The sequence below is a fragment of the Emydura macquarii genome, unplaced genomic scaffold, assembly GCF_026122565.2.
Source record: "Emydura macquarii macquarii isolate MOO-44397 ecotype Brisbane River unplaced genomic scaffold, CSIRO-AGI_Emac_v2 contig_2768, whole genome shotgun sequence".
NCBI lineage: Eukaryota > Metazoa > Chordata > Testudines > Chelidae > Emydura > Emydura macquarii.
In genome coordinates this window covers 50,792,642-50,806,280 of record NW_027132905.1, presented here as the reverse complement: position 1 = coordinate 50,806,280, position 13,639 = coordinate 50,792,642, and the positions used below count along the sequence as shown (strand labels likewise).

The window sequence follows — 13,639 nt, the reverse complement described above, 5'->3', positions numbered from 1 at the left end:
GGGACAAGTATAGTTTAGCACTTGGCATAGGCAAACACAGAAAGTGTCAGGAGTTAGATGGATGAGCGCCGTGTACTCAATGTAATGTCTGGAAGAAAGGATCAATGGGGCGCAAGGAAATGCTGTGATACGTCCAAACGCTTTAGGGAGTATCTTCAAGCCCTCGAACGCTTGGAATTCAATACTCAAAAGGACAGGTGGGAAAGTCCAGGGAGGCACCGAAGACAAAGCTGGCACCAGCCGGCTAGTTAAACGTCACGGGACGTGAACGGCGCCGTGCGACTTACAAGCAGCCATGCTACGAAAGACGGCTAGTTTAAGGGGGCATTTGAAAGCCCATCATCTGTGTAAGGTGAACTGAGCACAGCTCAGAGAATTCACTTCCGGGAAAGGAACTCTGCCTGTTAACTCTTTCTGCCCTGTGCTGCACTGACGGACTTTAGACAACAGATCTGGCTGAGCGTGGTTATTTGGTCTCTTGAACACTCTCCACATCGAACCACAAGTAGAGTCACTCAGTGGCTATGCCTTTCAGTCACTACCTGGATGGCGCCCTCTCCGTAGCATGAACGGGCCCCCCCCAGGTGCTTCTTCTGGTCTCTTTGGGCTAGAAGGACGAAGGCTGCGATGCAGAGCCAGTGCAGTCGGGTGGGGTGTAAAGTGGAAGGGGACGGGGGTAGGGAGAGGGCCCTAGGGCTCCGAGAGGGATACAGAAGACCAGCCACTATCTCACCCCTTCTGCAAATCACCCACAGAAGATGCAAGCCAACACTCACTCCCCTGGAAGCTTCCCAACCTCCCCCTGCACCCCAAATCAGACCAAAACCTTTCGGCTCATACCCTGACTCCTCTCTTTCTTACCCAGCCAGTGGATTCCACCATCTTGAGGTCCACAGGGTCTCCTATGGGCTGCTCCCGCAGCAGAGACACACTGTGGCAGGTGGCCAGTGAGTACAGCAAGGGGCCATCGGACAAGCGGCGGGGCTCATGGGTGATGGGCAGGAAGTAGTTATTCTCCAAGGGAACAACGCCCCAGACATCCAGGCCTTCCTCGGTGAGGGTTCCTGTCTGCAGCAGGAGGAGGGGGGGGGGAAATAACTTGATCAGCCCACAAGCTGGTAGTCCATCAAGCCAGCTGCAGCCCCAGAAGCAGAGGTCATGGCGCAAGGCGGACATCCCTGGGGACTCACCTTATCAAAGCACACCAGGTGGATTTTCCCAGACAGGTTAATCCGGGGAGGGCTGATGCAGAAGATGCCGTGTTTCTTCAGCCTGTTCTGGGCGTAGATGGTGCCCACGGTCATTGCAGCGGGGAGCGCGGGGGGCACGATGACCGTGATGAGATCCAGCGCACGGATGATGATTTGCTTGAGAGGAACCTGTCCACGTGCGACAGCCAGGAATGGGAAGGGGAGAGAGAGAGAGAGAGAGAGAGATCGCATCTTAAATTAGGCGCCTTCCGGGTGGAGGTTCTGTAGGACATTAACCCACAGTGCAGCACTCGGATCCGCAGGTCACGTGAGCACCATCAGGAACAGATGGCCCATCAGGCACAAATGCCCACAGCACACTGCACAGCTGTATTTAATAAAGCAAAGGGCTTCCTGAGTGGATCTTCGCTGGCAGACTCCACCTGGGTTTGAGGGCACCTGGGATTTCCCAGACCTTTCCCCATCAGGCACACAAAAGCCAGCAATGCCTTTGACAACCCCAGAGAGAGACAGAGGGAGGAAATAAAAACTTGGAATGTGATGCAGGTTTTCAGAAGCCCCAGCTCCCTTTCTGGGAGCGTGATTTGCCTCTGCATTTACTGCAGGGTCAATGAGACGATCAAGTACCAGATTTGCCCGCAGGCATTTCTGCAGGTGTCCCCTCTGCTTGGAGGGGCTGTCTCTAAATTTAAAGACAGTTTGTCTTGAGTCACCCTCTGCTTCCTTCATCAGTCACTAAAGACAAACTGTCTTTGCCATTATCCCGGCAGAGCCCAGGAGAGTTGAACGCCAAGGTTTATTCCGTGTCAGCCAACTCATCAGCTAAGTTTCAGCTGCAGGATGTTTGTTACGAGTAGGGAGGAGAGAGCTAGAAGGAACCCAGAGCAGATCCCAGGTGGAGTCTGCAAGTGCTGGCCATTGGACAAAACTGGAGTTAGCACAATGCCGAGGTGCGTCCGTGCCAGCGTCTTTAACATACCAAACTTGTTTAGACCATTCCTGGTCTAAGCCTGGATCCAAATCAAAGGATGCATGAGGGGAGCAGAAGGAAGAGGGCTGGGAGGGGAGAAAGATTTCCCCATCACTGTCGGCTTACCTGGTTTTTAATCAAAATGATGAGGCTGTATATGGTGCCAATAAGAGCTGCAAGAGAGAGAACGGACGGCTGTAAAGGGGATTCCTCAGTTAATAAGACACTCAGCTCCAGTCTACTGGTGCTTGTAATGCCGCCCGCTTTCAGACGTACCCAGGGCTGCAAGGAAGAGGACGAACTTCACCGCATCCTTGTAGAACCTGAAACTCACAGGCTTGGGGTAGAGGATAGAGCTGATCAGGTCCCCTTTGGCTGTACAGAACCCTGGGGAAGAGAGGAGGCAGGGAAAAAAGATGCTTATTGACTTGGAAACTTGTGCGGTGAATTGTGGCCATTAGCAGACATGGATTTTGGGGCGAAGTGAAGATGCAGTCCTGCAATTCCCTTTGACATAACTCATCTCAGAGCAGACAGGCACTTGCAACACAGCTGGAAGACTTAATTTAATACAGGGTGTTCGTACGTACACACACACACACACACACACACACACACACACACACACACACACACACCCCTCCTTCCCTCCCTCATCAGTTCACAGCTCCTGACTGTGCAAACGGAGCATGTCTCAACCCTGCTTACAAACCTGGCTGTAATATCCCTGACAGGCTGTAAACAAGGTTCTGCTGCCGTGCCAAGGGGATCACCGAAGCACCTGTGCACGTGGAGCATGTGCGTGCATGTGTCAGAGCCCATCCGTTCAGACTAGTCAGTATTTCTACCTCCCAGGGCTGGGTGTGCCTTACACCACAGTATAGAGAACCCGAGGACCAGCAGATCAGGCTGCCGAGGTGAGTCAGCTGCCCACATTTTCCTAGACAGCACAGCTCTGCACTCCTAAAAATTCCACCTGCCCTGAAAGGAAGGAAGGAAGGAAGATTTTCCTCCCGCTTTCAGCAGAGCTCGGTGCTCTCCAGCCGAACTCACCCTGCGGGGCAGGAAATCCCCCGCAGCACGGGTGGGAACCTGAGTCTCCAGGGCTGTAGGTGTGGGCCAGTGAAACACGTCGTGAAAATGCTGCTGGGTGGGTGCGGTGAGCCATGGCAGAGCAGGGTCAGTGAGCAGATTACACACCGTGTGCAGAAGGGCCCCGGGCGGACGCTGCATTGAACGCTGGGGATAGCAGGCTAACGACAGAGAACAAGGGTTAGCTAGCAGCCAGGCGGTGAGGAAGGTTAGAGATTTCAGCAGCAGACCCGCATCGTGACTGCTCTGCCATGGTGCCAGGTTAGCCAAGGAGACCATACACTTTAATTTGGCTACTAAGAACGTTCTGTTCAATGGACCAGAGCTAAACCAAGAGCAAAGTCGCTAGTGCAGGTGTATGTGGCTGGAAGGAGAATTCCAGATAGCCTCAGGATAAAAGGGAAGCAGCCCATGGGGCGCACCCAAGGCAGCAATGAAACTTGGGTCGCTCCTGGGTAATGCTGCAGCCCAGAGGGACGCTCGGGACCGGGAGCTCTGCATTTGCTCCCAGATGCAGCTACCTGTGCGTGTCACCACAGCCAGGACCTCCTTGTCCACGTAGGATTTGGCTTGGAGGACCTGAGTCCCACAGAACAGCGTGTGTCGTCTGTGCTCCTCGGGGGAATAGATCGCGTTGGTGGCTTGGGGTCCGCTGGGTAAAGGTGTCTTCATCACTGGGACGCTCTCCCCTACAGGAGAAACTCAGCTGGTGACCGAAGTTACGGACAGACAGATTTATACAGAAATGCCTTTATGTTCAGCCAGGGTCTGAGTTCTCTCTAAGGGCCAGATTTTATTTTGCCCCATTAATGTTCAGATGCCTAAAGATGCAGACAGGGGCCCACTGAAAATCAACCACTGAAATCAGTGGGAGGTGGGCACCAAGGCGCTTTTGAGAATCCAGCGAGGTGCCGACCTGCACCTGTGCGCGCCTCAATGCCTGTACAATTCTGGCCCGAAGTGACTCACTCCAGGTCACACGGGGCGCCTGTGGCAGAGGAAGGAATCCAACACCACTCTCTCAAGTCCCAGGTTAGTGCCCTCACCACAGGGCCCTGAGGGAAAGTCTCCTGGCGTAGCCAGTCCTTGCTGTTCCTCTGGATGGCCAGAAAGGGGCACTCAGGAGCTAAATGACGCGCTCGTCCCAAAAGCGGCTTAGGGGAGGTTTACACTGCACTCAGAGGTGCGACTGTGGAACACGTAGATGTCCCTGAACTAGCTTCGGTCCAGCTAGCTCCAACAACAGCAGCAGCAAAGTCATGGCAGCACGGGCTGGACAAGCCCACCCGGCCCCCGGCTACCCGCGAGTGGCTAGCCTCGATCCTGATGCGACTTTGCTGCTATTATTTGAGCGGCGCCAGGGAACACAGGCTCAGCCAGACATCTGAGCTCCGATTCCTCTCCCCAGCTGGCAGCGTGGGCGATGCGAACGGCCGGAGCGGCACAGTCACGGTCTGGGTAAGCGGAGATCTCTCCACCCCACCAAACACCCTCCCCAGCATGCAGGATGCCTCTCTCTTGGCCCCCCTGGGCTCCCCACCCTGCTCACCTGTCAGCATGCTCTCGTTGACCATGCACTCCCCGGTGAGCAGTGCAGCGTCGCAAGGGACCACGAACCCATCAGAGGGGAGACTGATGCAGTCGCCTGGCACCAGGTCCAGAGAGCTCACCTCTGCCTCCTCTGCAAAGGCAGGCAAGCCACAGCGCAGTCAGAGACTCCTCCTGCTGTAACAAGCAGGCACGTGGCGCTTGGTACCAGCAGATCTCACAGCTCTTTACAGAGGAGTTAAAGAGCACGGGCCCCATTTCACAGATGGGGGACCCTGAAGCTCAGAGGAGGGAAAGGACACCCCCAGATCATGCAGCAGGTCAGTGGCAGAGCTGGGATTAGAACCCAGGGCCTTGGACTGGGACCCAAGAGACAACACTGGCCACATGTGCTCCTCGAGCAAATATCTCCGCAGCAGCAATACACTTTGGGTACATGTGGCCGGGTGTGTCTTGTACTTTTCCCCTCACCTCACTGAGGGAAAGCATGTCAGTATCACTAAAAGCATGCCACTTGGGGAGAAGGCCTCCTAGATTCGGTCCTCCAACTTTTCCCTGAGACACGCCTCCATTTAATCACCAATGCATTAAAGTCCAAATCTTCACTAACGAATGAACGGGGCTTGCTCTGCCTAGGATCGAGGCTGAAATTGGAGCGGTTTAGTAATTACCGCTTTGAAGGCTTACAATTATTTGTTGTGCTGCATTTAATATCTGTGCTCTGAGTGGCTGCTTAGTTATTTTATAGAACATCAAGCATCACACTGACAGGCGCACACACAGACAGCATGAGGCGATATCCCGTACTGGGTACTCCGCAAAGCCCTAAATCCCTGCCAGCGTAAGAGAGAACCTTTCACAGATGAGATACAAAGAGCCGAGTCAGCAGGGGCTGGCGGGAATCGGTTCTTTAAGTAAGTCTCATGTAATATTTAACCTTTTCATTTTAATCCTGTGATCACAGGGTGCCAGACTCCAGGCAAACAGCTGCTTAAAAAAGGAAAACAAGAAGCCAGCCTTTTATCTACTGAGAAAATTTAATTGTAACTAATAAGGCGGCTTACTGGAGCTCAGCCGAAAGGCAGTTGTCAGAAATTCTGCCTAATGGAGCGTGGTTAAGCTGCTCAGTTGGGCTGGTTTACAAGAGAACATGGATGCGACATTTCTTAAACAGGAGGTACACTTTTCCTTTTAGAACGGGACATCAGCTCCCTGCCTACATCCCAAATTTAGATGTTGTTTTAGAAGTTTTACAAAGCTTAATATAGCACGGCTGAGTGGATAGAGCACTGTGTTGGGACTAAGGAGACCTGGCTTCTATAGCTGGCTTTGTCTCTAGCCTGCTGGGTGACCTTGGGCAAGTCACTCCACTGCCCTGTGCCTCAGTTTCCCCATCTGTAAAACAGGAAGAATGATCCTGCCCTCCTTTGTAAAGCACTGTGAGATCTAGTGATGGGAAAGCACTAGATAATAAATCATCATCATCCCTAGTGCTTCACAACAGCACCTCGGTTGCTAGAACAAAAAGCATTTTGAAAATTGGCTTTTCCTTTCACGAGTCATACTGTGTTGCTTTCTGCAGCTCACTTCATTATGGGCAATGAAGGGAAACTCGTGCGTTCCCCTTCTCCTTGCCTAGGGAGTTTCCATGTGCATTGGATCCCGCAGACCTGTGCTTGGCATTACTCACACGAATGGAGCTGCTCAGGGGGTGAGGTCTACTTAAACGTTCACAGGCTCCTGGCCTTCATAAGGAAAAGTTTAAACCCCAAAAGCCAGTTTCATCGGAATGCTGAATCGCCATAATCAAAGTGCTTCCCAAAGTATCACCACCCCCACATTACAGCTGGGGAAACTGAGGCACAAACCCAGCAGGTCCGTGGCAGAGCTGGGAATAAAACCCAGGTCTCCGGAATCCCCAGGCCTGTGCTCTAGCCACCAGACAACACTGCCTCCATAATCACAGGGGAGAAAGTTTTTTTTTTTAGATCTGTATCTGATTTAAATTCAATAGCGTCCTTGCACATGGCACTGAACTTTGCTGAGCAGTTTACACATCAGATCTCACTACCGCAACAGCGCAGAGTTACCGCAAGGCCTGATGGGGTGAAGTTCACAGCTGTGCAGCCAGCACAAGGCAGATGCACCGCTTGAATCCTGTTTGAAAGGCTTACGGGGAGGCTCATGGGGGGGGGGGGGGCGGAGGGTGAATTTCACTTTATGAGCATGGCAATTAATACTCCAACTACCCCCACTGAAGCTACTGGACACGCTCACAGTAGCAAGCGTGCATGCCCAGTAGCATCTGCAGGATCAGCTCCTAAGAGTGTAGCCAGCAGCCTCTCTGTTGATTAACAACTGCAAAAATACCCTTGGTGCAACCGGCAAAGCATCCACTCCAGTCTACCCCCAACCCCCGCCGCCTCGCCTGACCCGGCTACTCAGAGCAGCAGGCACAAGGTGATCTTCCCCCACATGGCTCTGCCAACACCGGCCAATTTACCTCTGTGCTGACGGGGCAGACGCACCTGGCATCTGTCTGCCTTTCACGCGGCAATGGAGAATTACAGCCTAGTGCTGCTGCTCACCTCCAGTGGCTCGGCGGACTCTCACGCTGATCGACATCTTCACCATGTTCCGTAGCGTCACACTTTGCTGCAAGGAATCAAACACAGCTCTCCGCTAGCAGGGCGGGAAGGGCTTTAACCGATGCTGATTTACACTTTACGGGGACTAGTCTAGAACGGAAATGGCACCACGTGACGGCGGGGCAAATCCCCCAGGGATTCATAGATGTTAAGGCCAGACGGGACCATCTAGCCTGACCTCCTCCATCACACAGGCCAGAGAATTTCACCCCGTGACACCTGCACCACGCCCATAACTGCAGGTTGCACTAGAGCGAAATCTTTCAGAAAGCCCCCCAGGACTGATTTCCAGACTTCACGCGATGGAGAATCCACCCGAGATCTGGCTCTGTTCTGTACCATCTTTGTCATGTTCCTGTGTCTCTCCTCTTCCTTCTTCATCTCCCACCCACTCACATGCTTTCACAGTTATACACTAAAGGCACAAGGACCTACAGTGTGGAGCAGAGATTCACGACGCACAGGAGGATACAAACCCCAGAAGCACCCTTGGATTGCTGGTGCTGGTTATTTTAGGCAGTGCCAGAGGCACTGGAGCCGGGGGGTGTAATTTGCTGTCACACTTTAAATGCGCTCGTGCTACGGTTGACAACGTGAGATCTCCATTTGGCTGCGTGCTGATAATTCCTGCTCCATCTCACCCCCACTCATTCTTACCTGGCTAGGAAAAGGCTATTGGACAAATGCTTGCAGCTGTACAAGGAATGCAAGTAAAGTGAGCCGTGCGGAGTGCAAGCCTGCAGGAAGGATGGGGACTATGAAAGGATACTTCTCTAGAGCTCCTAGTCCCATATAAAATACAATTGGCCCACTGTTCCCAGTGGTTTTTAGCCCCGGTGGTCAGGGCCGCAATCTCATGCTCTGGGTGTCCCTGCCTCTGATTGCCGGTAGCTGGGAGTGGACGACGGGGGATGGATCACTCGACAATTGCCTGGTCTGTCCATTCCCTCTGAAGCACCTGGCATTGGCCACTGCCGGCAGACAGGCCACTGGGCTGGATGGACCATGGGTCTGCCCAGTCTGGCCGTTGTTAACTCAGCATCTCCGGAACCACCCCAGATTGTTTGACGGGCAGCAGAACGCAGCCCTTTGTCTCTTCCCTCCCAGGGAGGCCGGACACGCACCTTTCTAGTCTCGTAGAGAGACAGCCCTATGGATATCGCCGAGATGATGAATATGCAGGCAGCATAGTAGTAGTAAGTGTCACAGACCCACAGAATGATGCTGAAAACCTGGAAGATGTAGAAGGGATTCAACACCTGAAAGAGAGAAAAAGCAGGTGCCATTAAGGGCACTTCTGCTCACGCAACCAGTGTGCAAAGAAACTCACAGACAACACGCGGTGGCTTGTTGAAGGACAGCGAGATTAGGGCGTGACTGGCAATGCCGGGAAAGCTGGGGGGCAGAGCACGTCTCGGCCTCCAGTTCTTTGCCTGCTGGCTGGGAGCACTGCATTCCTCAGGATGTGGACCTCTATCGATCCCCTACAACTCCTGAAGGGCACGCCCGTCCGAGCTAGGAGATCCTGCAGCCTGATGTGGGCTGGCTTCCTTGCCTCTCTCAGCTCACCCAGGCCCATCATTTCTGGCCATACTGCGTCTGCTACATTGGTCTCCTTCCTGCTGCTTTGATCTTGGCAAGTCAATGCCCCACCCCTTCAGAGCTCAGACGGGCCCTTCTCCAGCCCTCCAAGAGAACAGCAAAGACATGACCTGGGTATTACAAACCAACAAGGGGCGCGAGGAGAGAGAAAACACAATACACTTCACACGAACCACACCAGCCCAGCCACTGACTGGAGATAGAGCAAGAGAGCGATGGGTGTTTCTCCAAGGCCTTTTCTGAAAATTCACATTAGGTGGCACTGCATTAGAGTAGTGGCAGGTGCTCATCGGAAGGATTTGCAGATGGTGAAACACAAACCCTGAAACATCTTTTGGTCTGCTGGCTCCTGGGAGAACCGTGGACCATGGAAGATCCTGTCAGGGCTCCAGACTGGGCCATATCAATGTGCCCAATGCTGGAAATACCTCTGGTTGTGGCAGAAGGACACAGGAAGAGGACTGCATGAGAGGAGTACCTAGAGGCGCAAACTGAGATCAGGACTCCATTGTGCCAGGTGCTGTACAAACGCATAGTAAGGAAGTCTGTAAGCTCTTTGGGGCAGGGTCTCTAACTAGACAAGATAGACACAGGAGGCAGAGAGAGGAAGTAACTAGTCCAAGGTCACCGGCAGAGCTGGGAATAGAACCCAGTACGCCAAACATCTAGTCTAGAGCCCTAGTCACTAGGTCCTTCTGCCCTACCACGTATTTAGCAGGGCTTTTCCCTAACAAGGGGCTTCCCAGAGGGCCCCATCGGGTCCGTCCAGACCTGGCTGACATGCAATCTATTTCTGCCAGCTCTGAGTAGGAAAAAACTGATCTTTCCCTTCTGCGCAAGGCTACGGAGAGCCAAGTTACATGTTGTGGCCTTGTACCTCGTCCACCAGCAGCCGGAGGTAGGATTTGACCGGCACATCAATCAAGTTGGGTCCATAGACCTTTCTCCTGTGCAGGAAAAAACAGAAAAAAAGCCAGAGGTTTTAGGTGAAGACTTGGAATTTCAAACTTTGCCATTACGCGACCTACACATCGCCCAGCTCTCAACCACGGCTCACGGTATATATTTAAAGCGGGGCACAGGGTCGTCTACCACAATTATGGAAGTCTCTACCCCATCCAGCCGTGCACACAGATCACTTGAGTGAGCTTGGGATTTTTAGCATAACCCCTGCCCTCCCACCCCCATTCCGTCTGACTGTTGGTTAAACGCACGAGTGCCTCCAGCTGGTTATTGAATCATAAGTTCTTTGGGTGCGAGCACAGAATTTTCCATCTTCCTCCAGCGCAACAAAGTCCTGACGATACGCCATCGTAATATGCAATATGCACGGCTCCTGCACTGTGTGCCCCATCTCAAAGGTTAACCACAAGCCCAGCTTATTACGCGTCCTTTCCCAAACCAGCTTCGCCACTCCCTGAAACAGTCTGATCTGCAGCCACACGCACCCCCAGTCATTAGCAAAGCCATCGTGTACTTACCTGGTGCTGTGGTCTTGCTGGCTGAGGCCTGACTGGGAGAGATGGATATCGGTACAGGTCCAGCCTTCATCTAAGGCACTGAAAAATACATGCACACACACAAAAGACATCTGGATTTACACCAGGCCACGAATAGTCAGATCCAGGGGAAGGTAAGTGGCTAGAAGTGAAGATGATCGCTACTCAGGGGCGTGTGGATATTCTCTCAAATCTCCTTCAGTATGAGAGAGAAAGCCCACCACGTAAACCTGTTCCTTCGCTTTCTGAACCATCCCAACAATACAAAACTGGTGTCATCACATACCAACTAGTTATGCCAAGATAGTTGGACCTGCTAGTCTCCTACAACGAGAGCGACGGTATTATGTGCACACGGTTTAGGAAAAATGTGGAAAAACTGGAGAGAGTCCAGAGGAAAGCAACAAAACTGGTCAAAGGTTTAGAAAACCCGACCTCTGAGGAATGGTTAAAAAAAAACTGTGCATGTTTAGTCTTGGGAAAAGACGACTGAGGTAACAGTCTTCAAATGTGCTCAGGGCTGTTACAGAGAAGACGGAGATCAATTGCTCTTCACGTCCCCTGAAGGCAGGACAAGACGAAATGGGCTTAATCTGCACCAAGGGAGATTTAGGTTCAATGTCAGGAAAAACTTTTTAACTCTAAGGATAGTTAGGCTCTAGAAGAGCCTTCCCAGGGAGGCTGTGGAATCCCCATCACTGTAGGTTTTAAAGAGTAGGTCAGACAAACCCCTGTCAGGGATGGTCTAAGTATACTTGGTCCTGGCTCAGTGTGGGGCAGATGGACGAGACAGCCGCTCGAGGTCCTTTCCAGCCCTCCATTTCTATATTACACACCTATGCAGCACACACACATGTGCCAGGATTCTTACTGAGTTTCAACATCTGCAGATCTCAACAGTACGATGACTGAAATAATACGTTTCCAGAGGGGTGGCTGGGTTAGTCTGTACACAGCAAAAACAACGAGAGGCCTGTAGCACCTTGCAGACTAACACGTTTCTGCGGGCACAAGCTTTCGTGGGCTGCAACAGTCAGTTCAGTTAGAGTAGATGAGGCCTATTCACAACCGTTGATCCCCAATCATCTAATCAAGGGTTGTGAATAGGCCTCATCCACTAACTGAACTGACTTTGTTAGCACTTGCTCTCCCCTTTGTTATGTTTCTTACCCTTGGATGTATATATCCACACACACCTCCTGTCTGTGATTTCCACTTCATGCATCTGACAAGTGGATTGCAGCCCATGAAAGCTTATGCCTGCAGAAATTTGTTAGTCTTTAAGGAAATACGTTCTCAGATCACTTGATGAACAGGTAAATATCGCTGAATCAAAAGCTATAAACGCTGCTTGCTCCAGTAAGCTTAATGATGCACTGGTGTGAGCGTTTAGCAAGAAATTAAGTAATTCCAAGAGGTTGACGTTCAGACCTGGTGTGATCACCGGAGTTGACTCTGTAGTGAAAGACAAGCCCTGAGTATCTCTGCAGCACCAGTACAACGGACCCCGATCTCTGCTGGGGTCTCCAGGTGCTTCTATTGCGCAATGAATTCAGTTATTGGGGCTCAAAGAGTGAAGAAGAACATTCAAACGTTGATACGCGTGCACAACACAGCCCTGGGGATAGCACAGACGGGAACAGGTCTTCCAGCCCATCCTCCGGTGAGGATGGATGCCATACCTGACTTTGCAATACGCCTGCCGTCTTTCAATCCAGACGTAGCGCGACCCTTCAAAGAGATAGTAGCGCAGGACGTTTTTCTAAACGTAGGGAGAAACACACAACGGAGAGTCCTCAGCGCCTAGGGCAGCCCAGCCCCTCTGGGGGGAGGTTCTGAGGGCCCCCAGCGCAGGACCCAACAGGAAGCAGAAGGGAGGACGTTACCTCCTCCTTCCTGTGCAGCCGGACGGTGTCTCCGCTGCCGTCCTCGTCCAAGACTCCAACGGCGATGCTGGTTCTCCCGTCATCGGTTCTGGCCCCAGGATGACGCTCGAGGCTTCTTGGGAAGGAGAGCACAATGCCAACATTTAAAAAGCCTCGTCCCTGAACGAAAGGCACCATCTCTAGGTGCTACTATGAGCACAGAGCTTCAGGATGCAAGGGCTTGGGGAAACCTGGCCAACTCCAAGAGCCTTGCAAATTGCAACTACGTGCAAGCCCGTCTTGCAGTGCCTCTGACAGCAGTTATGCATGCAGGCACTCCATGCAATCCATGGGCTGAAGAGTCAATCTGGCTCTGACTTCACTCAAAAAATAGACGCTTGAACAATTGTAATCTGTAATAAAGCCATGGTCTTTTCCAGTTATTCTGGTCTACAGGGCATCCCACAGCAATTCCTGCATAGGTGGGAACTCGCTCGCCATTCTAGGATGTTTGCTGCTGCTCTAAAATCTGAAGCTACTTTCATACAGCACCTTGCACAATGGGGTTCTGGTCCATGACTGGGGCTCCTAGGTGCTATGACAATACAAATAAATAATAATCCGATTTTTCAGAACCAACTGGCTTTTCACTAGATGGTGCCCCTTTAATGTTCTTCAAAGTCTTGCTTTTACAACCGCTGCACCCAACCGATTTCTAATGGCAAGTGGGGCACAGGAGAGTCAAGGACAGCATGGAAGATGCTGACAAATGAAGAATTTAGTTTCCCTCCTCAGCAACTAGTCAGGGTACACTCCTCTTCTGTTTCAGAAAAGCTACTGTAAAATAGGTCTAACCCAAATCCAAGCTCTGGGGAATGACTCAGTCCAGCGTGCTCTGAAGACAAGCAGGATCCAATAGAGACCTAGTTAAATGTAAGTGTGGACGAAGGATACTTTGGTACCAAGGAAATTGCTTATTTCATCACAGTAAGAAAAAACATTGACAAGGATTATCAGGCAGCTGGGGTCTCAGTCCACAGCTTGGATGGCAGGTAGGAGCATATCGTAGTAAACTAAAGCAAACTGCCTCACCGTGCAGAATAATACAGCACAGGAAAACCAGACAGACAGACCCATCACAATATAGCTGCAGTGACCATGCTTGCTTTACACCAGCTCAGCCAGGTGCAGAGGAGAACCCACC

The 13,639-nt window shown here is 51.9% G+C and overlaps 1 protein-coding gene across 2 annotated transcripts in view; it reads right to left on the bottom strand.

Moving 5' to 3' along the window:
• The window catches only part of ATP13A2 (ATPase cation transporting 13A2), a 49,009-nt gene that overhangs the window by 15,479 nt on the left and 19,891 nt on the right, over nt 1–13,639 (bottom strand). Inside the window, exons 5-16 of one of the 2 annotated variants that reach the window (XM_067567572.1) lie at nt 12,457–12,571; nt 12,253–12,332; nt 10,553–10,630; nt 9,949–10,018; nt 8,594–8,728; nt 7,410–7,476; nt 4,823–4,954; nt 3,795–3,962; nt 2,458–2,568; nt 2,308–2,354; nt 1,191–1,379; nt 862–1,068 (exon numbers count right to left, since the gene is read on the bottom strand). In XM_067567572.1, the coding sequence (XP_067423673.1) occupies nt 862–1,068; nt 1,191–1,379; nt 2,308–2,354; nt 2,458–2,568; nt 3,795–3,962; nt 4,823–4,954; nt 7,410–7,476; nt 8,594–8,728; nt 9,949–10,018; nt 10,553–10,630; nt 12,253–12,332; nt 12,457–12,571 (1,399 nt within the window). The remainder of the gene's footprint in view (nt 1–861; nt 1,069–1,190; nt 1,380–2,307; nt 2,355–2,457; nt 2,569–3,794; nt 3,963–4,822; nt 4,955–7,409; nt 7,477–8,593; nt 8,729–9,948; nt 10,019–10,552; nt 10,631–12,252; nt 12,333–12,456; nt 12,572–13,639) is intronic. The other variant, XM_067567574.1, reaches the window with a different exon arrangement.